We start from the raw sequence: 21,469 nt of genomic DNA on the forward strand, positions 1-21,469 counted from the left end.
AAATACTAAGTGCAAAGGACTAGGGTGATACACAAGTATCCCCACTGTACTTCGTTGTAAGATGTTTTGTGCACTGTTGAAGTTACCAAAAAAGGTTATAAAAAGTACAACCGCTTCCAGTACTGACGGTCTAAAGGACTGATCAGTTTCCCCACAACAAAATGAGCAAAAGGCATGGGGAGGGAGTGAAGCTGAAGGTTTCACTTCAATGTAAAAAGTCAGGACAGGTTCAAAAACAAAAGCAAAATGTGTGGGGGTCCATGAAACTACAGAGGGAAAGTGGCTAAAAGGGGAATCCTTCCTAACATAGGGTAGCAGAGCAGTAAGGCTAAGACTCATGAGGGGTGTGGTCTTGGGGTACAATGAGACACACCGAGCACTCCATTTATTAAAGTTAAACCGAAGATGTTAAAAAATAGGATTATTCAACCTGTATTTATGTGATCTGGGGGATGCGCTTGAAGACAGTCGGGCTATTCATCCTAAATGAGGTACTACAGTGATACAGTGGCTTGGTTATGCCGATGATTTGGCTATCCTTGATCTTACTCCTGGTGGCCTGCAAGTCTCATTGAATAACATCAAGTACTCTGATCTTAATTCACTGGTGGTAAATAGTTCCAAAACAAAAATAATGGTCTTTAATCAGTCTAGATAATGTCCCAAAACGTTTTGTTGGGAATTAGATGGGGTCAACGTGGAAGAGATGTATTTGTATAAATCTCTTGGGATTCACTTGGATTGTAAACTCAGAGGAACTGTGCATCTTGATCAAATACGATCCAGAGCATTATTGATCGTGGGACGTATTGCGGCCTTGGCCAATAGGGGTAGAGGGTACTCCATAGCAACCCATGTACAGATTTATCAGAAAAATATTGTGTTATTTTGTATGGGGCTGTGGTTTGGGCCATAGTAAATCTGGAGGAGGCACTTGAACGACTTATTTTGAAGTGTTTAAGAATGCCAGCATATGCATCCATTGAAATTGTTTTCTTGGAATTGATTATTATGCCCGTAACACAAAGGATTCAATTAGCTTGTGCTAGTATCCTTTGGAAATTGGTTAGGGCTCCAGCGCTGACTTTAAAGGTCCTGATCTAGGATAAGCACTCCACAAGATCTCAGCTAATGCCAAATAGCCATATTGTTAAGCTTGAGGATATGGTGAGTAGGTGGTAACAAATCGCCACAGAGGATTCTCAAAGTATGACGCTAAAACAATTGAAGACCAAAATGAAATACATTTTAGCTGATTATGTCAGGGAGCATTCCATCACTAACCTGGTAACACACAAACACACCTTAGAATTTATCCAATACATCCAGGAGCGGGAGGGCGTTCCTACCAAAGTTAAACATTTTGTGGGGAATTTTCTGATCTGGGACTACTTGAAGATACAATTCAAAACGGTTTAAACACGTGAGATAGTTGGGGCTTGGTTCCAGAACACAAGGGAACTGAAGGTATGTTTGTGTGGTGAAAATATTGAGACAGTGAAACATCTTTTGGTACAGTGTGAATCCTTGCAAAACTTGACGCCTAGCACTTTTGCAGGCGGGTCTCAGGGAAGATCCAACAATGGAAGGAATTTGGGCCTTGTATATGAGCGGAGAACATGAAGCATGTATGATCTATTTTAGTCCATTATGGAAGAAGGTTATTGAAATTTCTAGAAATATTTTGATGCAAGTATAATTCATGACTTGGTTCTTTTTATTTTGTTTTAAGATTTTTTAAGTGATGATCATTTTTAAGATGCTTATTATGTGATCACTTGTCAAGATGTGTTGGGAACTTTAGATAAGATTATATGTTGAGATGTTTCAGGATGATTTAGTGGTTGTTTTATAATGTATTTTGAAGGTACTGGGATTAATTATAAAATAAAAAATAAAATATAATTGTTTATTAGGCCTTTGAACACACTAAGCAATATAAACCACTGGTATGTATTGTCTCACAACTACTAATCATACACACATACATTCACCACTAGAGGGTCTGTTAATTTACCTTTAAAACAGCTATGCATGCAATTGTGAGCAATGTTAAATACCTTTAGGTAACTGTATGGTAAAGCAAGTGAAGAAAGGAACAAAAAGCAATTTGGAACCAGTTCGAGGCAAGTACATTGTTAGAAAACAGAATACCAACAAGAAAACCTAGTTTTTGGTCCCTAGTGTTAATAAGTCCTGACCTGCTAGTAAATGGGGACTAGAGCCCAAAAGGTTCCACAAGATTCACTATATGATTTGTGAATAATTATCCAAGCAAAATTGTTGCAGGTAAATTATCCAGAATTAAAAAAGAGGAGTAAGTAAAGTTCTTAAAGGTTCCTCTCCCAATCCCACCACTCTAGGGGAAGCTCTGGAGGAGAGGGTTCATGACCAGACCATCACCGATCTTAGTTGGGCAAGGGAGGGATAGGAATAGGTATGCATATTCATCCCCCTTACTCAGATTCCTTCAGCATCCACTTTAGGGGTACCTAAATCTGCTGGGCCCAATTCTAGGCGTTGCAGTCGAGAGAGAGAGATCCAGGTGCTTTGTGCGCAGAGGTCACTTTCAGCATTGGGATTAGGACTCGCTAGTCAGCGGTTCCAGGCCCTGAAACAGTAGTAGAGACTGGATAGCTGGACACCCTTGGCATGACAGAATGAAGACCTACACGGAGCAGGCAACCTCACAGAACCTGAAGGATGCGAAGAAGGTGGGTTGCAGTGGTGGATATCACAATCAAGTGGAGGCAGGTGATCCTTGTGGTGAGAACAAAGAATCTGGCCCTCCTTTCAACAAGATTAAGATCTGCAAAGTTCCAAGACTGAACACGGACCAGCAACGGGAACAGCAAGGTAGCCCAGGGGAGAGACCTGACATGTCCACTGGGTGGCCCAGAGATACTTACAAAGGCTCAGCAGGCACAGATTTTCAAGCAGTGGTTGGGACAGGTTGTTCCCAACAGTTGAGGAGTTGAATCACTGACTAGGGCTTTCTGGAGATCTGTAGAGAGGAGTACGGCTCCGCTGGGACTTGGCTGCAGGTAATGCTAGTTTGCTGAAACTGTTGTCCTTGGATCGCCAGCGGACTGCACTTCTTCGTAGGGGCCTTGGCTCCACCGATCTGTGAAATGGCTCCAGAAAGAGTCCTTTCATCTAGGATTTGGACTGGTGTCCCCAAACTCACCAATGGTAAGGATATGCACCACTCAAACTAGCAGGGGCTGTCTGTTGGGGAGAATTCTCAGAAATGTGCCAATTCCCCTCTACCTTAGAGACACCCAGCACTTTTGCTGGACTTTAGGATTTTATTTCTAAACCGGGAGAGAGTGAGACCCTTTTTCCCCCACTCTCTCATGTATTTTTCTGTGATTTGGACTGTCTGTTTCTTTTGACTTTGGAGTCTGACAAACTCCATAGGCATCATCTTTACATTGTGGCACACAGCACCTTCAGTGTAGTGACACAGGGAAGTGTTTCAGATTTCCCAAAGGGTTAAACACCTGGTCTTGGTGAAACTACCGTTTCCAAGAGCAGTACAGGGATAAATTGACTTTACTTACATTTTGTAACTTTCTATACCCAGCACACACTAACTTACAATAGGGTGCTGGAGGGGTTACTTAGTATCCCTTTTGTCTAGTTTCTCAGGTTACATTTTTATGTTACCTTTTCTACAATTAATGGCTGGTGTCAGTGCTTTACTTTGTACTACCATTGTGTGTTTCTACCGCAGCCTGCATTCGCAGCTGCAGTAAGGCACCCATGGGTGCCCATTTTGTCAAAATGGCCCCGGCCGTCTGGAAAGGTCCATCTTGAGATTTACTCTGCGCACCAAACCAGGTTTTGCCCCTTTGTTCGTTTTGTCTTTGGAGGAATTCACGAGTGAAGCCTGCCTCTAGCTCCAGAGTGTCTAGCAGGGGCAGGAAGTGAGGGAGGTGCCCACAACTCCCTGTGCTTAATCCCATTGGTTACAGGAATGCACCCGGGAGGACCGCCACCCTGCTGTGTGATTGACAGCTAGGCTGGAATGAATGGGAGAAACCTGCATAAAAGGCGAGGCTTTTTGGCTTGGAAGGCAGAGTCGACCACTGGACGAAAGAATCCGAAGAACTTGGAAGAAATGTCTGCTGAAACTCCTGGACAGTTGGTTTGCCCGGTGAACCCCTGCTGCTGTGCTGAAGCTCCGAATTCGCCTCGACTAGAGAAGCCCTGCAAGGACGACTTCTCCCATTGGGTTGGTGGAAGATCCTCTGGACTACCAGGAAGCATGACTGGTTGCCAGACATTTGGTCGAAAAAATTTGGTCGACTGGACAAATGGTCGAACCAATTTGGTCAAAAGCCAAATGGTCGAATTTTTATTTTTTTATTTTCACCCCCTTTTTTGGGCCCCCCCCCCCCAACCCCTTTTTTTCTAAAAAAACCTTTTTACCCCTAAATGAATACCAAAAAAATACATATATAAATTTAAAAAAAATTCGTCCATTTGTCTTTCGACCAATTTACAGTCGACCACTTGTCTGGACAGCAGCATGACTGACCAAGCCTGAGCCACCTCAACAGAATGCTGGACTCCAGATGCGAGGAAAGTCCATAGTGGCAGCCGAGAACCACAGTGATGCCATTTGCTGAGATGCGAGGAGATGAAACCGCGAAGTGCCGCTTAATTGAAGTTTGCCCTTTGCTGCTGCTGACCTTCCCATTGCAGGAGTCCCCAGACGTCCCCCCTTTTGTCCCCATGACTGAGGCCCAGGAACAACTGGAACTGCAGAGCTGCACAGGAACAGAAGCCAGCTGGTACCATTTCTTCTAACCAAAGGTACTGTAAAATGAAGGGGACTTGCCTCTTGTTTTGTAGCCTTACTTGTTCTTAGTTGAGACTTGTCTTGGTTGCTGTTGCAGAGTTGCTTGCAGCTGTGCCCCTGACAAGCCTCCTAGCTTGTGGCCCTACATTGATTCTACTTTTTCTACAAAGACTTCTAAAGCACTGTGCAAGACGTTTACTTACCTGCAAGAAGTGCTTCAGTCCACCTAGACTCTTGTTCAATTAACTTTGACAGGCCTGGCTCTCTGAAAGACTTCTTCCCTCCGACTTTGTTTTACCTTTCCTCCAGGAAAGGGTTAATTTACTTTGCATTGGGGGTTCAAAAGTACTTACCGGCTTCAGAATATTTGTGTGACCTTTGTTTTATTCTTAAGCCTTTTTCTTTTGACACCAAACTCTGTTTTGCTCTAAATGTACCAGCGATATATTAATGTCCAGTGTCCTAGTTATTTAAGTCACCTTCGGTGTAGGAATCATCTGTGTGCCATCCCAAATGGGTACATGCCGATTTAGAGACACTAAGAGGGTGTATTTTGAAATGTATTTGTGTTTTACCAATATATTGCCCCCTTCTGAAGAAGGCTTATTCAACTGACTGTTAAATTAATAAATTAATAATTGTTTAATCGAGAAACCTTGAGTGAAAGTTTATTTGAATACTTGTCACTGTAGACCTCTAAAAACACTACTGCTCACATTGACCCCTCTAGAGATAAGCCTGGCTGCTGAGCCACTGTACCAACCTGTGTAGCACAGACCTTTACCAAAGGTTGGGTTCCTATTGCCAGGTGGTCAAGGCTGCTGTAGTCTCCCAAAGGGTACACAATCTTGCCCAACACTGTCCAATCATAGACCGTCCCTGACCACCACATGTACTCAATAATAGTTACTTTGCTCGGATGTGGACTGGGTCCGGACAGATCCAGCTCCTACATTTGTCCACAAACACACAACCACTTTGCCCGGAAAAGCAGAGGCTTCGACCGGGAAAGGGCATTCCATATATGCCAATGCCAGACCCGAGCGAACAGGGCAGCGGCGGCCAAGGTACAAAATGACAAAAGAATGACAAAAAATTGAGAAAATCTCACAGCACAGCCTTTATAAGAGTAGATGTGCTCAAATGGCATTATGCAATACAATTCAAAGCGCACAAGACAAAAGTAAAAAAGAAAAAAAACAAACACTATAGAAAAATTATTTACTGCCACCAGTACGTCCTGGACACATTGTGTCTGCAACACCAAAGTTGATAAAAAAAAATGTTGTAAGGACACAAAGTATTCCAGCCACACTTCACACTAAGGTGATGCGTGCAGTTTAAAAATGACAAGAATTCCACTAAGGGAGACATGTTCTCCTCAGACTGAAATCTCCTCACAAAACGTGTGCCAAAGCAAGGTATGGAAAGCTGTGTGCTTTATTTACCTGCAAAAACTCAAGTCAATATGCAGACAATAGCAAAAAGATAGAATGTCCCATTGAAGTGTATGGGAGGAAAGCAGCACAAGGAATCTTTCTGAACACCTACTTTATGGTACCATTAACCACTTGGTGTAATCCCATATGTGTTATGTCCAACACCATACCCATAGCGTGGTTTGGTACAGTTACATCCAATCTCATGATGTGCTGGTCCTCTGTGTGCTTATCTAGTCTTAAATTGTAGGAAATTTATTTTGTCCCACATGTCAGTCATACCAGGCAGTAATAGCCAGGGAAATGGCAGCTTGAACGTTGCAGAATCAGTGAACAAAACCTGTTTATATGGCTTCCAATTTAGGAAGAATTAACAGATTAGATGTTGGGTTAACGGTTTCATTGCTGCAATCATGATCACCAGTCCAGTGTTGGGCACTCTTGCAGGCATAGGGAAGGTGTATCCGGTTCATATATTTTGTCAGAGCTTGCTGTGAATTGTCTTACAAGCAACAGCTTCTTCAATGTGTGTGTGTCAGGTTGCCAAATGGTATCTAGAACTGTTAAAATTTTAACAAGCCTGCGTTGTCATTCTCCTCAACCGTTGAGGAAAGACTGCTTTTCTTCTGCTAGAAAAGCCAAAGAGATTGGCTGCCTTTGCCACAAGAAGATGGAATGATAGGTTATCAGGCAGCGATGGCTTCAATAGCAGGGCCAGACTATCTTGTGTTATTCCTATGTAGTCATCTAATTAGCCTCTGTGAGCAGGGATCTCTTTCGGAACACAGGCATTACACATTAAGGTTACCCACGGTCTAACTAACTTGCATGCATCCTGCGGTGGGCTGGTTCTTTGTGCAGCTTCCATTCCTCCAAGACTTTTCCATGAGGCATACACACATCTAGGCGATGTTGCACCCAGGACAAAAGTGGCAGAACAGAATGTTTGGGTGGGATGCAGACTTGCTTGCGGTTTTGGCATTACTCTCATGGGTCTGGATTTGTAAAGGTTTCTGGACCTCATACAACACCTCACCCAAGTCCTATAGGATGGGTGGGTCAATGCATCAGTTATTTGGCAAGCTTGTCCGTCTGTTAGCCTCATACCTCTTGTATTCTTGCACAATTATTGGAATGAGGGCATGGTTTCCGCAGAGAAAGACTATACAATTTTTCCTAATCCAATTCCATCGGTGTAATGGACTGGCCAGTTGCTCTTCTGTCTTCGTGATAAACTCTGGCTCTGAATATGATATCACATATCCTCCAGAATATCCTCTGGCAAAGTTGGCAGTTCCTTGATGACAAACAAAGGAGTCAAAGGTAGGTTTCTCCAATGGGGTTGGGTTGCCTCAGTGTGGACGAGGTCTTTGACAGGAGCATTGGGGCTTTAATTGTTTAGGTCACCTGAACCTGCACTGGTTTATCCACCTTTAGGATCAATGGGACAGTGGTTGACTAGGTTATCAACTAGTAGGTAGGCTTCACAGTGGACAGTATGGTGGTTGCAGACGACAGATTATGCCATTAAAAAAATAAAAAAATGACGATACCTTTGTTTCACACAGTAAACCATGGAGGCAGGGGCTCAGATCAGCTGGATGATACCATTGACTTAAGAGACAGTCCTACCTTTGCTTTAGCACTCACGGATGAGTGATGGGCACTATGGATAATGAGCTTCTTGACAGAGAAGATGTCAATGTTATTATTTTAAATCCTGTCCACTGAAGCTTTGACTTGCTGATATTTACCAGCAAGGAATGATCCTTGGTGGTAAATATGAGGTGACTTGAGTAGGGTTTGTCTTGAGCTGTAAACAGTCAGGCCTGATCCTTTCACTTTTCTCTCTACAAGCCAAGCCCTGGGTCTATGTTTTTAGCAGCATTCTTTAGCCATGCCAATTCTCAGCCCAAATTACTATAGGATACTCCGGTAGACTCATCAGCTGAGGAATGAACTAATTTCTCTCAGGCATAGAAGGCACCTGCGCTTGTATCAGGAGGTCTTTTGGCAAAAACGTTTTTCAGGTAGCAGTGTCCTCTGGAATATAGTTAGGGTGTAGACAATAACGACAACCAAGACCACCCTCCACACATTAGAGTCATCCCTTAGAGCCACACTCACCCAGAATCACACTCCTGGACACGACCACACACCCTTCCACTCAAACAAGAGGAGCTCTGGCATTCCAAAAAGCACCCCCTCCGCTCGGCCCACTTAACCCTTGCACCCTCATTCAGGAACTCCAGACGTGCTGCACAACCTTATCTCCAACCCTTCCATCCCAACCCTACCCATAAACCGACTCCCCCACCCCTCCTCTCCTCTCACCACACACCCTCCAACTCAGACCAGAGGAGCTCTGTCGCACCAAAAAACACCCTAACCTGGCCCCTTAATCAACTGCCTCTACTCACACGCTCTTCATTTCCAATCACCCCATTCCTTCCACCCTACCAAAAGACTTGCACCCACCCACATCCAAACACTGCGCAGCTTCAAACTCAGACGAGCCCTCTGACACTCTAAATGACCACCACCCTCCCACTCCCCCTGTGCCACCAGCACAAACCATGCACCAACTTTCAGGAACTCCTCTACCACACACCCCTTCCGTCCCTCTCCTCCCTAGCCAGAACCCCAAGGACCTCCATACGTCCAGCTCTCATATGAGGGGAGCTCCCATGCATTCCAAAAGACCACCTCCACCCACCAACCTCTTACCCATTAGCCTGATCACTCCTGACCCATCCCACACCCTCTCCAAACCCCCCCACCAAGGATCCCAACAGCACTCGGACAGCCAAAGCACACTCCAACTGCCCCTGTCAGCACAGGCAACCGAAGCTTCGCTTCCCCTGGCCCGTCCACACCTCCCCTCAACAAGCATGGCCCCTCGACCACTAAACTCCTGCACACCCTTGACCACCACCACAAGACCACCCCTGATACTTCTTTTCTTTCTTTAAGTACAGTACACGTCTTGCCCTTTCCAGAGCAATTGCCTCAACTCCCTTCCTCACCGACCCCCAAACCTCTAGCACCCAAACACACAAAACAGAGGCAGGGACCGCCCTTTGCCCTCAGCCCTACATGCCTCTCCAGCCCTAAATCGGTCTACCTATCACACCTTTCCTACCCACTCTATCACACCCCACCTGTTACCTATTCCTTCCACTTCCCTCTCTGAACACAACCTTTCCACCCTCCATCTCCAACCACACCACCACCCCACCCATCCTCTGGGCACCAAACCCAAAATGCACCAAGTTGGCCACCACCAAATGCCCCCGCTCCACTTGCCACCCCCTGACCTCTGAGCCAATCGCTACCAACTTAACTCCCAACCCACACCAGTCCTCTCTTTAAGGCCCTTGACCGCCCGCTCTTCCCGCTCCCAATCCTCCACCCACAGACCCGGCTTCCTCCAACAGAATCCCACCCACTGACCAACACCACCCCTCCAGTCACACCGACTGACCCTGTCTGACCCCGTCTGACCAGTCACATCACCCTCTCTAGTGACCAACACACCCCACCAGCCACACTGGCCACCCCAGTCCTGCCAACCGTAGACACCCGAGGAAGCACCACCCTGCTACTTCACACAAACTCCCATGCCTCCGTATCATTGCCCACTGTGTGGCTAAAAACAGACCGCATCAGTGATCTAGTAACCTCCAACAATTCTGATCTCCTATTCATCATTGAAACATGGTTCTCGGATGACTTCAAACTGATCGCACACGAAGCATTCCTACATGACTACCCACAACAGAGCCTCTAGAGGATGCAGAGTAGCCATCCTCCACAAACCACACATCCATCCCCTTCACAGAAACGCAGCCTTGCACAGCCAACTGCTAATCCCAAATAGTGAAACTCTCCCCCACAGCTTCCTACTCCGATGGAACAAAACTGGATGCAACTGCACATTGAGGCAGTGTTAACCTATAAGCAATTGCTCGCTCCAGTAGACAGAGGGATGACGGTAGATCTGTAATTGCTTGGCCCAGTAAATGTTTTGGAATCTGCCAACTCAACACAGATGATCCTGTTAAGTCGGGGAAAGATTCAGCCAAGCTTGGCAAGGGAACTAACTCCACACTAGACTGAGAATGTTCCTGGAGAAATAAAGCACTGAAAACCTAAATTGGGAGCAATAGTCACCTCGGCAGACACAGGAAGGCGAACAGGGGACTTCTTCCAACTCACATAGTACTGGTCTCACACAACCTCCACACAACTTCTACCATTAGAATGAAGCTACAAAACACAAACCTTCAGCCTAGCTACTCCCATACTCAGTGCACACACGCAGAAGGCGCTATACAAATGCGCCATATAACACTTTTTATGAGGGTCTTCGTGAAACATGTTTCCTCAGATATTAAACATACAGCTTAAACAATTATGTTTTAGTCCTGCATTGATCTTTTTCAGCCTCACCTTCAGCTTATTACATAGCTGAAGGCGAGTGCTGGGCTAATTTTTGGCAATGTGTGTAAATAACATCCAAGCAAGCAGAACACCAATGTATCACTGCTCGTGTGTTGAGGATATCAAAAGAGTCTACCCAAAACTAAGCAACAGGGTTACAAGGGACTATCCTAGTGCTAAAAGGGAGCAGGGCAGACACACCCTCTGAGGATGGGCAGGGTTTGAAATTCAGGGGAGCCATTTAGCTCCTGCTTGTAGTTTGGAAGAACCTGGTTAGCTCGACACCAACAGCTACTTTTGGCTCCACAGGCCAACTGATGCAGAAAAAAACACACCTATATGAATTTAACTCTGTACATTTCAGACAATCTATAAATATTAGGCCACATCTATACAACATTTGACGCATACTGGGTAACCAAGGCAGAGAGTTCTGAAAAAATAAACTTACATCACACAACAAGCCACTCAGATCCAGCAGCGAAATCCGTTTGGAACCAAAACCATACAACAAAAGAAAACTCAAAAGGATCCTCTTTCTCTCACCTCGCCCCAAAAACCTGGAACGAGCTACCAAAGAACATACGCAACACAAGAGATCACCTATTCAGGAAACTCCTCAAATCCTGGCTTTTCATTTCATAACTAGAAAGAATGCCTATAGGGGCAATGCACAGCGGAAACAATGCTGAAAGAGGAAAAACGTTCCCCTAAGCCATCACCCATCAACAGAAGTAAGGGAAGAACAATCATATCAACTTGCCATCTGAAAGATAGATAATCTAGAATCATACCAAAGAACGATCGCAGGAAGGGTAAGGCTGACTTCTAAATAACACCCTGGCCCACAAAGTAAACTCAGGCAGAAATGGACCACAGATAGTAAATAGATAGGAAGGGAGCGGGTGTCTGTAAAGTACAGCACCAATACCAAAGTGGGGGATAATGCTCGCCCCAATCGGGTACACTAAGGTTGAAATAACAGCTGGGAACTTACCATGCCATCGCCCCTAGAAATTAGACAGGAAGGGAAAGAAAAAATATGTCTACCCCGTATGACAACCGGATACCTACAACAAGAATTACAAGGACTAAGACATTTAACCCACGAACACAAAAGCTAAAATTTCTGCATGCTTGAATCACAAAAACCCACACAACCACCTCTCGCACAGCAAACCGCACGCACTTCACCACACTGCAGCAACAATCAACACATAAGTCGCACCAACAGCACACGAGGACTCGCATCGATCCGATATTCACACCCAAGCTCAGCACACAATGAAAACCGAACTGAAGCTGCCAACAGGACACCACTTTCCTATGCCCTCTTCTCCCTAAAAACCCACCCCACACCTCGTTTGCAGACCCGCCTGATCGCATGGGGACCATTTCCATTGGTGACGGTGCGCGGTATAATACCTTTAACATTAGGAGTAAAAGCAAAACTGCACGAGTAAAATCACATGAAAATGGTAAAAAGCAAACAGCTGCCACCAGCCTGTCTTAGGCATATTACAAAGTAACCAAAAATCCATTATATAAAAAACCTATAAAGGATACAAAGGATCCTAACTGCACTTCACTAAGGTAAGGAGACCTAGCTCTCAGTACCGATAGTCTTAGGGACTAGTCGGTTTTCCAGGAAGAATGAGCAAAACTGGCAATGGAAGTAAAGCAGCGGGCTTGTCAAAACCGGGTACAAAACACGAAAAAAGAATGGGGGTCCCATAGGAATCTATGGAGGTAAAAGTGCAAAAAAAGTATTTCCTAAAGGAATTGCTATCCTGAGCTAGGGCAGGACATCAATTTGTCCAGATCGCTGTTCATAGTCCTAGGTTGGTGCACTTGGCTTGCATGTTGCAGTTCTTCCGGTTGTCTCATGATTTTTAGGAGATGTGTGCTATACTCCACAGCTGTGTGCTGGTTCTTCAACGTTTCAACTGTGAGGCACCAGGGCCTTTTTGTTTGCACCCACAACTCTAGAAACTAATCGTCCTTTACCCAGTTGGTACCTCCTTCACTTGCCCGTGCATGGACAGTCCTCTGCTACGTTAATTGCTAAGCGTGGATAGCCTACACCACTTGTATAAGTCTCCACGGGCTTAAAAGCAAATGTGCAGTCACACTGGCACTATGCGTCTATCATAATAAGGGTCAACCACAAAACGTGTGGTCCTTGCCCCAATTATGGTTTTCACTTTTGCTGCAGGTCACAATGAAGACTTAATGATCTCCACCACTCACATGCCTCTGGCTTGCCAAACCACATTTGGGGGGAGGGGGGATATGGTGCACAGGCGTGTATGTGTTCGGCGAGTGGTGCAGGGGGATTGCAGAATTCAGCGCAGTGGTCACTTAAACAGGACAACTACCGCAGGGATCCCAACCTGCTGCACACTGTCCCTGTGGCATGCCCATCAGAGCTCCTGCCCACATGTCTCTGGTGATGCACAGAAGCAGAGTCCTGCTCTCACAAGATCTTTGCCTGACCAGACAACACAAGCTGCATATCCCCTGGTGACCAGTCACTTGCCGTCTGCAGAGACCACAAGCATAAGGATCCTTTATGTCAACAGGCCAAGCAACTTTCTAGATGACACAAATGTTCAGCACACAGTCAGTATTGTTCGGATCTTGTCAAGTCAACAGGGTCTGTCGAACAAGCTGCAGTCTGAGCCACGGTTGCCAAACGCTACAGCTTGCCACGTACCTTCAAACTATGTGGGCCAGTGCTAGTTTCCGCTGCGAGACAGGAGCTGCACACAACATTCCAGTAAGGATCATAGCCCTTTGCAAATCAGGGTTGTTACCTATGTTCAGTGACATAGGAATCAGTCCACAGACCATATGTCTTTTTGTAGTACGCTTGGTGCAGCACATGGCTCAAGACACCATCTTGGCCTTTGATCAGAAGTACCCTGACCGCCCCACTTTTAGTCCACCGCGCAATTTCATATGCCTACAATGCTTAAGATCTAAATTTTAAAAAGCAGCTCAGTATTGGGCACGGAAATGCTGATCAATTGTCCTAATTGGAAATCTGATATATCACAGTTTAACAACCCTAAAATGGTGTCACACCTGAAGCCAGTAGAGTAGATAAATGTCCAATGGCGACTCTACATAAAACCCAGCAAAAGGCCATGTGGTTGCTCTTGGTGGGGCTGCCCCTACTTTGCTATAGTCCCAACTGACCCATTCCTTCTGTACATCGGTGGAGACCTGAATCAAACCCAGCACGTCGACAAGCCAGTTTATTTTATTTAAATCAATTTGTTTTAACATGGTATCCACAGTATCACAAAGCTGCTGACCTCAGGAAAAAAATGGAAAACCAAAATGAGGTCATCAGATTACACCTCATAAACTTAACATCCTACCCACCTCCTCTACCAACAAATGTCTACAGGCCAGGTTATGAAGAGAACTACTCACCTCACCATTTCCTCACGCAAAGGTCCCAGAATTCTGGTGTGAAATGGATTTGCAAATATACCATTCTATCTGTGCAGTAGATTAACAGTCCTAGCAAAAAAGAGTTACTAAAAGCACAAGAACTAGCTGCCGAGCCAACCCGGCACTACCAATAATTCTAGTTAAGTTTAACAAGGGAGAAATGAAAATGGCACAATCCACATTTCTAAAAACTCTGGACAAGAGAAGGGGACTGCGGTTCAAAAACAAAATGCAAATGTGCACAGAGACGAACACGCTGTATAAAGATCGCCAATCACCTTGTGCAGAGAGGGAAGGGATTGTGGTCCTTACAAATAAGGGGACACGAGATTGACCAGACTTTAATTTTCCTAGGAGATGGACATATGCTATGCAAATAGTAGCACATTAGTATATTGGAAGTTGTCATATGATAGAAAGAGCCACAGCTCCACTCCAATTAGCATGCCCTCACTAGCACGTAACCTCATCTACTGCTCACAGTTTTCACTGAGCATTGCCATCCTTTCTCCATTGTACAGTTGTGTTTTTCTTGAAATGAATACTGGAAGCTGAGAGAAACATGATGTAGTCAGGACCCTACATTCCATGAGGCACCAACTATCGGGCTCAGAGCATTTGAAAACATTACAGAGCAGACCATTGTCTTCTTGGCTGCTGTACACAATACTTAACTTGTGATCGGGCAGTTCTCATTCATTAGCAGATTCAGCGATCGCCTAGAGCTAAAAGTTACTTCACTAACTCAACACCTCACCCAACCCAGTTAAACTTTTCATAGCTCATCTTTTTGCCCATGTGAAAGATTAATGCATAGATTCTGGCAAATTGTACTAAATCAGAGAGAGTCCTACCTTCTGCTCATCCGCATCTCACTCTGTTTTTTCAGTTTTCTTTTTCTGAGGAAATCAAGAAAATAAATATTCAGGGTGAAGGATCATCTGCAACTGAATTATTATTTCCATTTAATTGGATTGACAGCTTTAAAAAACAGGTACCTTTTTTTTCTTTTGAAGGAATGGACTCGAATCATCTCGGTGAGGGATACGCTGCTCGATACTACCCAACTCTTCTGTCGTCATGGTTATCTTTTTGTTTTTTAATTTCTTTTCTGCAAAGCAAAACAACTGTCAGCAAATCTGAAAAGAGACACATTAAGTGCTTCAATTAGGGTGGTGAAGTAAAGGTAGCAACATATGCCGTGAAAGCTAGCAAGCAGAGGTGAGGCTGAAGGCGGTAGAGAGATGGGCAGCATGTGTGCAACTAGCTTATCCATTGTAACAAACTTGGGCTGCTGAAGGTAAGAAACAAGCTATATTAGTAGTTGTGTGTGGATCCCATTGCTGAAATGTATGAGGGGACAAACCGAGGAGACCGCTTCCTCAGATATATGATAAAATCTTTTTAAAAAATCTACACTAATGGTGTATTTGAGCTCTAACATGGGGTTAGGGAATATTAGGGAGTTAGACTTGATTGAGATGCATAGTCAGTTGTTTGAGGGCCCAGGCACAAGTATAGTAGGGGATGCTGCAAGCCTCAATTGGAGGGGATAGAGAGCTGTGTAAAATCCAGTGTGCATGAATAAATGTGTTGGAGCACGTCAGGGCTGAGAGGCATAGGCAGAACTGTGAGCGGGCCTAGTGTAGTGAAGTATTGCGATGCAATGCAAAGATGGGTAAGTGTTTCAGTACTGGATTAGCAGGAGGTGCATAAAGGCAAGAAATGAGGACTATTGGGAGCCATACTGATCAGGACACAAGACTGATTTACAGCACAGATGGAGGCCTGACATGAAAGCGATGCTCCGACATTGGTAAGGTCTTGGCTCAGTTTGTGTCCTGGGTAGCATAAGGTGCAGTTCACACTTGCAGTCTCTGGCATTCCCCAGCTTGCACCCAGTGGACCATTTGACGTCCACCCCTGGTATTTGGGTAGCTTCCCCCTTTGCCACTGTTAAGCCAGAATTTGTGGATTTTAGTGGCACTTTTTAACCCGCCCCCACCACCACCGCCGCCCACCGTCTGTTTCCTTCATCCTTTTTGGTGGCCAGAGGTTCCTGCCATTACACCCCTCAATACCTTATATATGGTATCAGGCCAAAACTAAGGTGCTGAGTACCAGGGGTGAGTCTCGGGCTCCTCATGTCTGCCCTAGTGTGATTGTTCAATAGATAGTTGGTAGATGTGCTTTAATTTTGGCTTCACCATGTAACCACATTGATAGCCCAATGTAGAGCCTTTTGGCAGACAGTGGGGTACCAATGTTCTTTAAAAAAAGAAAATCCTACACCGGGCCATTTTTATTTTCTAGGGCTTCCCTTTTTCTAGGCGACCACGAAGTAGTCGCAAGATGTCTTTCTCCAGCATTGGATCTTTCATAGATTCAGATGCTTGAATATTCCCCGTCGTCAGACTGGGAATCCTCGGTGATAAATTGAATAATAATTTAAAAAAAAAAAAAAAAAAAAAGAATATAAATATATATATATATATATATATATATATATATATACACACACACTGCCACCTAGCAGTGCATGTACATAGCCCATTATAGTCTATGAGCCACTCCATTATGTAGTCCCTCCACCTCACTTTGGTCCTTTATGGCCCCAGCCAATGAGGTGGCAGGGCTTAAGCTCCGCCCCCGGCAGCCATCTTCAGATTTTTCACCGCAGTCTATCAGACACAGGGAATCCTCAAGCTCTCTGAGCTTTTTCAAATTCTTTCTACTTTTGTGTGGAATATATTTGTAAAATATATTCCATCTTGTTCCCCTTCTTAGGGGCTTTCTTTCCAATTAACCTTGGTGGCAAAACTTGTTGTTTTCCTCTCAAAATCGTCGACTGAACTTCTCTTCAGAAATGGAGGCACCTCAGGCTGTCAGGAAGCCTTCCCTGTTCAGGGATTGCACGAGGTGCAAGAAGAAATTGGTTTACTACAAGGACCCCCACGATCATTGCATTTATTGTCTGTACCCACATGACATTAAAAAATGCGAGATTTGTAAAACTTTTTCCACCAAGACCCTTCATGACAGGCATAGAAGACTCCTTTCATACCTGGAATCCAGGGATCAATCTTCGGACGAAGAGTCTGTCAGAACAGCTCCTGTCCAATCCAGCACTCCATCTGAGAGGCAAACTTCAAAGAGAAGGGCCTCTTCAGTGGAAAGGAGTTCCTCTCCCAAATCCAAAAAGAGGAAGCTGGAATTGATACCCTTTCTGCCTCCAGCTGACCTGTCAAGCCAGAAAAAGTCAGCAAAATCTGCCTCCAGAGGTAAGGAGGAGTTTGCAAAAAACGGGGGGGGCAGTCGTCGACGGTTAAACCGCCCACGAATGAAGGGAAAGGTAAAGGCCCGTCATCGGCCATGCCGTCGACGAAACCAGCATCGACGACGACGACGCTTAAGACATCGTCGACAGTTAGATCATCGTCATCAGACATGTCGACCGCGAAGCAATCGTCGACGAGTAAGAAACACCACTCGTCCACGAAGCATTTGTCCATGACGCAGTCGTCCACGGAACATACTCAACATTCGTCAACGAAGCCCTCGTCGACGGGACAATCTCAGTCGTCGACGGGAAAATCTCAGTCGTCGACGGGAAAATCTCAGTCGACAGCGAAGCCCTCGTCGACGGGACAATCTCAGTCGGCGGCGAAGCCCTCGTCGACGGGAAAATCTCAGTCGACAGCGAAGCCCTCGTCGACGGGACAATCTCAGTCGTCGACGGGACAATCTCAGTCGTCGACGGGAAAATATCAGTCGACAGCGAAGCCCTCGTCGACGGGACAATCTCAGTCGTCGACGGGAAAATCTCAGTCGACAGCAAAGCCCTCGTCGACGGGACAATCTCAGTCGTCGACGGGAAAATCTCAGTCGGCGGCGAAGCCCTCGTCGACGGGACAATCTCAGTCGTCGACGAGGATAACATCATCCATAACGCCTTCAGAGGCACCGCAAATTTCGGCAGTTAGAGGAATTACTGCCTCTCACTCTTGAAGCTCCTGTCATTACAAGCAATATCATTGAGAAGAATACTGTAACTGAAGCTCTGGTGCAGCAATTTTCACCTTTGGGGCACATGGCAGAACTTCCGGATATAATTCTTCAGGAAGAATTCTCCGATGCGGAAGTGGTGGAAGAGTCCATCTGTCCCTTACCGAAACAATACAGCCCTCCTTGGCACCCGTCCACGGGAGAATCCGAATATCCTCATGACCCGGTGCTCATGTTATCCGTGCAGAGGATTGTAGAAGAATTTTACAAACGGCAAAGTGAGAAGCAAATTCCGATTAATCCCATTCCTAGAGAGTCATCCCCGATTCCAGGCACATCGGGTTGCTCTTCTTACAGGAGTAGACCGCAAAAACGGATGAGATCACCTGTTCGAAGACCGAGGAGCAGCACCCACAGTGCTTCACCTACAAGAGTCCCGTCACCACAGTCATCGCACAGACCGCGATCTCCGGACGTAGATCCCACCATGGTACCGTCCACCATCTCGGTATCAGACTGGCAGGAGGATTCTTTTGGTGAATTTTCGGAACCAGAAGGAGAAATTACTCAGGAGCCAGACGCACCCAGTGATTGGGATGACTACGTCGTCGAGAAGCCCAGGAGGAGAGACTCGCCGGGCAAGGCCTCGCCACCGGATGATCTCGTCTCTTTCCACACCATAATAGGTAAAGCCGCAGAACTGTTTAAAATTCAGGTTTCTTCGGAGGAAAAGCAATCAGTGCTCTATGAGCACAGGGACAAACGAAGGAGGACAGTGACCACAATTCCCCTCCTCGATACCATCTGGGATTCCGGATCCAAGATCCTATCTACGCCCTTATCGACTCCGGCGTTGGTGTCCAGGCCAGAAAAGAAATATAAAGCTCCGGATTCAGCACCGCTTTGTTTAAGGGGTCATACGAAACCGGACTCAGTTATTACAGTGGCGGCCAGAAAGAAACTCGCCAACCCCTCCTCACCGTTGTCGGCACCACCGGATAAGGACGGACGTAAATTGGAAGCCATGGGCAGGAAAGTATCATCTTCTGCATCACTTACAATCAGAGCGGGTAATGCACTGGCCATGACCGCAAGATTCGATCGCGAGCTTTGGCTCCGCATGTCTAACTTGGCGAAACAATTACCACCGGAGCTCCAGGAGGAGGCAAAATCCATAATCGCGGATGGTGAAGCAACATCGGATCACATGATCGACGCAGCAGTTGATGTGGCCGAATCAGGCTTCAGGCAGATGGCGCACGGCACAGTGCTCAGAAGGCAGGCCTGGATGAAGGCTACTAACTTTAGACCTGAAGTTCAGGCGCAGATACTAGACATGCCATTTGACGGCCAAGATCTCTTTGGGAAAAAGATAGACGACCATTTGAAGGCAATCAAGACAGACACTGACACAGCCAGAGCCATCAGTTCTTTAAAGGACAAAAGTAAGGACCACCGGTCTTTTCGTCCCTTTAGAGGTTCATCGTCCAAGTTCAGGGGATACAGTCGTTCCTCCTATGGTCAAAAAGCACAAGGCGGCACGTACCAAGGCAATAAATATCAGTCATCAAACAGATACGCCCATAGAGGCAGACGTGGCTCTGCCCAAGGGAAGTCGCAAGGCAAGCAGAACTGACGACCAATCTCCCCCCCCCCCCCTTCGCCACACCCCGGTGGGGGGGAAGGGTGAGCCAGTTTTTCCAGCGCTGGCGGTCAATTACATCGGACAAATGGGTGTTACAGGTGATCCGAAAGGGTCACACCTTGGAATTTCTGGACCAACCTCCTTCCCTGCCTCCAACTCCGACAGGTCATGTCCGAAGTGAAAAAACTGCTCCAGAAGGGAGCAGTAGAACCAGTACCCTATTCTCAAAGGGGAAAAGGTTTCTACTCCCGATTCTTCCTCGTCAGAAAGAAAAACGGTCAATGGAGGCCCATCTTGGACCTGAGGGCTCTCAACAAGTTCATCAAGCGCATAACTTTCAAGATGGTAGCTCTACAAGGGGTGCTACCTTGGTTAAACAAGCACGACTTCTTGGCCACTTTAGACTTGGAGGATGCATACTTCCACATTCCGATCCATCCAGCACACAGGCAGTTCCTCAGGTTCACAGTGGGAGGGCTCCACTTTCAGTTTCAAGTGCTTCCGTTCGGTCTAAAATCGGCGCCAAGAGTTTTCACGAAATGCCTGGCACCGGTAGCGGCAAGTCTCAGGAGAGCAGGAACGGACATTTTTCCATACCTGGAGGATTGGCTGATAAAGGCAAGTTCAGCTGCAAAGGCTCGTTCGGCAGTGTCGAGGACGGTCAACCTCCTAAAAGAGTTAGGTTTCTCCATCAACCAGACGAAGTCCTGCCTCGTTCCCAGCAAGGTAGCTCTCTTCCTGGGAGCCGAGCTTGACTCCAGCATTCCCAGAGTGAGACCATCCACAGAGAGAATAGCAGCGATTCTACGCTTAACTTCGAACTTCCTACAGAAAGAGACAACATCTGTACGCTCTTACAAATCCCTATTGGGCATGATGTCCTCATGCATATTCCTCATACCGAACTGCAGGCTTCGCGTGAGGCCGGTTCAGGAAGCTCTGGACCACCAATGGAAACAAGCTTTCGGATGCTGGGAAGACATTGTCCAGATTCCATCGACGTTGCACAAGGCCCTTCGATGGTGGAACGCTCCGAGGAGTCTTCTACAGGGAATGCCGTTTCAAGCACCGACATCGACCCTCCTGCTGCGGACGGACGCTTCCTTATCAGGCTGGGGCGCTCATCTTGCGGACCTCCAAACCAAGGGATCTTGGTCGGCACAAGAGTCCCAGCTCCACATCAACGTGTTGGAGCTCAGGGCCGTAAGGTTGGCGCTGAAAGCCTTCCTACCGGTTATAGCTGGTCAAGTTCTTACAGTCCAGACAGACAACACGACCTCCATGCACTATACAAACAAGCAGGGAGGCACGAGGTCTCAGATTCTGTCGCAAGAAGCCCAACAGCTATGGGCATGGGCCTTGCGCTACGGGATACAGATCAGGGCAGAGCACCTTCCAGGAGTGGACAATGTGCTAGCGGACAGATTAAGCAGAGAATACACAGCATCACACGAGTGGGAGTTGGACGACAGAGAAACCCGACGGATATTTGCCTTATGGGGCCATCCGCAGATCGACCTTTTTGCCACCAGGAACAACAAAAAATGCAAGATATTTGCGTCAAGATACCCCGAGCACCAATCGCTGGGAGACGCGTTCTCAGTGGATTGGTCGGGGAAGCTCCTCTACGCCTTCCCACCCATTCCCCTCATGTCGAGGGTACTTCGC

The 21,469-nt window shown here is 46.3% G+C and overlaps 1 protein-coding gene across 4 annotated transcripts in view; it reads right to left on the reverse strand.

The window, feature by feature from the left end:
* TCOF1 (treacle ribosome biogenesis factor 1) overlaps positions 1 to 21,469 on the reverse strand; it is a 926,286-nt gene that overhangs the window by 39,684 nt on the left and 865,133 nt on the right. For all 4 annotated transcript variants that reach the window (XM_069654046.1, XM_069654045.1, XM_069654047.1 and 1 more), the window contains 2 exons: positions 15,150 to 15,262; positions 15,006 to 15,050 (listed from right to left, as the gene is read on the reverse strand). In XM_069654046.1, coding sequence (XP_069510147.1) covers positions 15,024 to 15,050; positions 15,150 to 15,262 — 140 coding nt within the window. In that variant the 3' untranslated portion in view covers positions 15,006 to 15,023. The remainder of the gene's footprint in view (positions 1 to 15,005; positions 15,051 to 15,149; positions 15,263 to 21,469) is intronic.

The sequence above is a fragment of the Ambystoma mexicanum genome, chromosome 3q (assembly GCF_040938575.1).
Source record: "Ambystoma mexicanum isolate Mex_15411 chromosome 3q, UKY_AmexF1_1, whole genome shotgun sequence".
Lineage (NCBI taxonomy): Eukaryota > Metazoa > Chordata > Amphibia > Caudata > Ambystomatidae > Ambystoma > Ambystoma mexicanum.